This window comes from Papilio polytes, unplaced genomic scaffold, assembly GCF_000836215.1.
Source record: "Papilio polytes unplaced genomic scaffold, Ppol_1.0 DF821712.1, whole genome shotgun sequence".
NCBI lineage: Eukaryota > Metazoa > Arthropoda > Insecta > Lepidoptera > Papilionidae > Papilio > Papilio polytes.
The window spans coordinates 1-1,759 of NW_013527492.1; the positions used below are offsets into that span (position 1 = coordinate 1).

At 42.8% G+C, this 1,759-nt stretch overlaps 1 protein-coding gene across 1 annotated transcript in view; it reads left to right on the forward strand.

Annotated features, from left to right (window-relative positions):
- Window positions 1-1,124: 1,124 nt before the first annotated feature.
- LOC106108310 overlaps window positions 1,125-1,759 on the forward strand; it is a gene marked incomplete at its 3' end in the record, with an annotated part of 8,527 nt that continues 7,892 nt past the window's right edge. The window contains exon 1 of the mRNA XM_013289444.1: window positions 1,125-1,568. Within this exon, the coding sequence (XP_013144898.1) occupies window positions 1,125-1,568 (444 nt within the window). The remainder of the gene's footprint in view (window positions 1,569-1,759) is intronic.

The following is a 1,759-nucleotide window of genomic DNA, read 5'->3' on the forward strand; positions in this document are numbered from 1 at the left end:
CACACGAAATCCAAGAGCTTGGTAATATAAGCAGATCGTTTCGATATGTAGGTAAGTCCGCGGTCGATACATCAGCTGGACTTCTACGAGGTAGGCCTTATGGTGGTGTGGCTCTTTTATGGAACAGTTACAGTTTCGAGAGTGTGTCAGTTATCTCCTGTGTGAGTGATCGCCTCGTCGCTATTAAGGTGAATGTTACGGGACGTTCTTTCTTGGTATTTTCAGTCTACATGCCAACTGACTCGTCGGATAATTTTCTAGAGTATGTTGAATGTTTAAGTGAGATAGTTTCACTAGTGGAAAATAATAATATTGAATCTGTTTTTGTATTAGGAGATTTTAATGCACACCCAGGTGAGTCTTTTTGTAATGAACTGATAAACTTTTGTAATGACCAAAAATGGGAGTGCATTGATTTCAAATTACTAGGTTTAAGTTCCAACACATACACCTTTGTAAGTGACATAAATGGTAGTCAGCGTTGGCTTGACCACTGTTTAGTCACCGAGGCCGCGAGTGGCTCTGTTACTCAAGTACGTGTCCTATACGACGTCTATTGGTCGGATCACTATCCACTATAAATCCAGTGTAATATAGAAACTCTGTAAAAGACAACGGAGCCACCGCACACCCCCACTAACAGAGTCTTATGGGGAGTGCGAGATAAGGGTCAAATTGATATGTACACCAAAATCTGTAATGATAAATTAAAAACAATTGATTTTCCTATTGAGCTTCATCAATGCTGTGACACATTTTGTTCAAACAAAGATTCGGACCATACTAAGATTATTAATGACTTGTATTTGAAAATCATATCTTCTTTACAAGAGGCGGCTGTGATTAGCTCACAGCTCAGTACGCAACGTAGGGTTCGGCCCATCGCTGGGTGGAACCAGTATGTTCGCGATGCTCATCGGAACGCCAGGCAGAAGTTTTTAAATTGGGTAGCTCACGGGCGACCCAAACAGGGTCTTTTATATGATGAAATGTGTGCCTCGAGAAAACTTTTCAAACAGAAAATTAAGTTTTGCCATAAAAATCAGGAAGTAATTAAAATTAATAACTTAGTAACTTGCCATAAAAATAAAGACTTTCGAGGATTTTGGAATCGGACAAAAAAGATGAGCCCTAAGCCGTGCGTCCCGGCAAGCATCGAGGGCACACAGGATCCCAAGGCGATAGCGGAACTGTTCAGTTCGCATTTTCAGGTGCGATCGCCTTTGAAAAATCGGTGTCGAGCTGTTGAGGTCGTCGTGTCCGGTGTACCCAAACGTATCACCGCTAAAAATGTCGAGCTAACAATTAAAGGAATGACGCGAGGAAAGTCACCCGGACATGACGGCCTCAGCATCGAGCATTTCTCTTATGCTGGCCCGCATCTCCCGAGGCTGCTGGGTTTGTTATTTACACTCTGTATCAGGCATTCCTACTTGCCACCGGATCTAATGAGGTCTCTTGTGATTCCCATTGTTAAAAACAAGACTGGTGACCTAGGGGTTAAAAATAACTATCGGCCTATCACGTTAGCTACAACTGCAGCAAAAATACTTGACGGTCTGATTGAGGTACAACTCAACCGTCACTTGTCACTGCATGACGCACAGTTCGGCTTTAGGCCGCGTTTATCAACAGAGTGTGCAATTTTGTCCCTCAAACATACTGTCAAGTATTACACGGATAGGAGGACTGCTGTCTATGCGGCTTTCCTGGATCTTACCAAAGCGTTTGACTTGGTTAAGTACGAGGTTTTATGGTC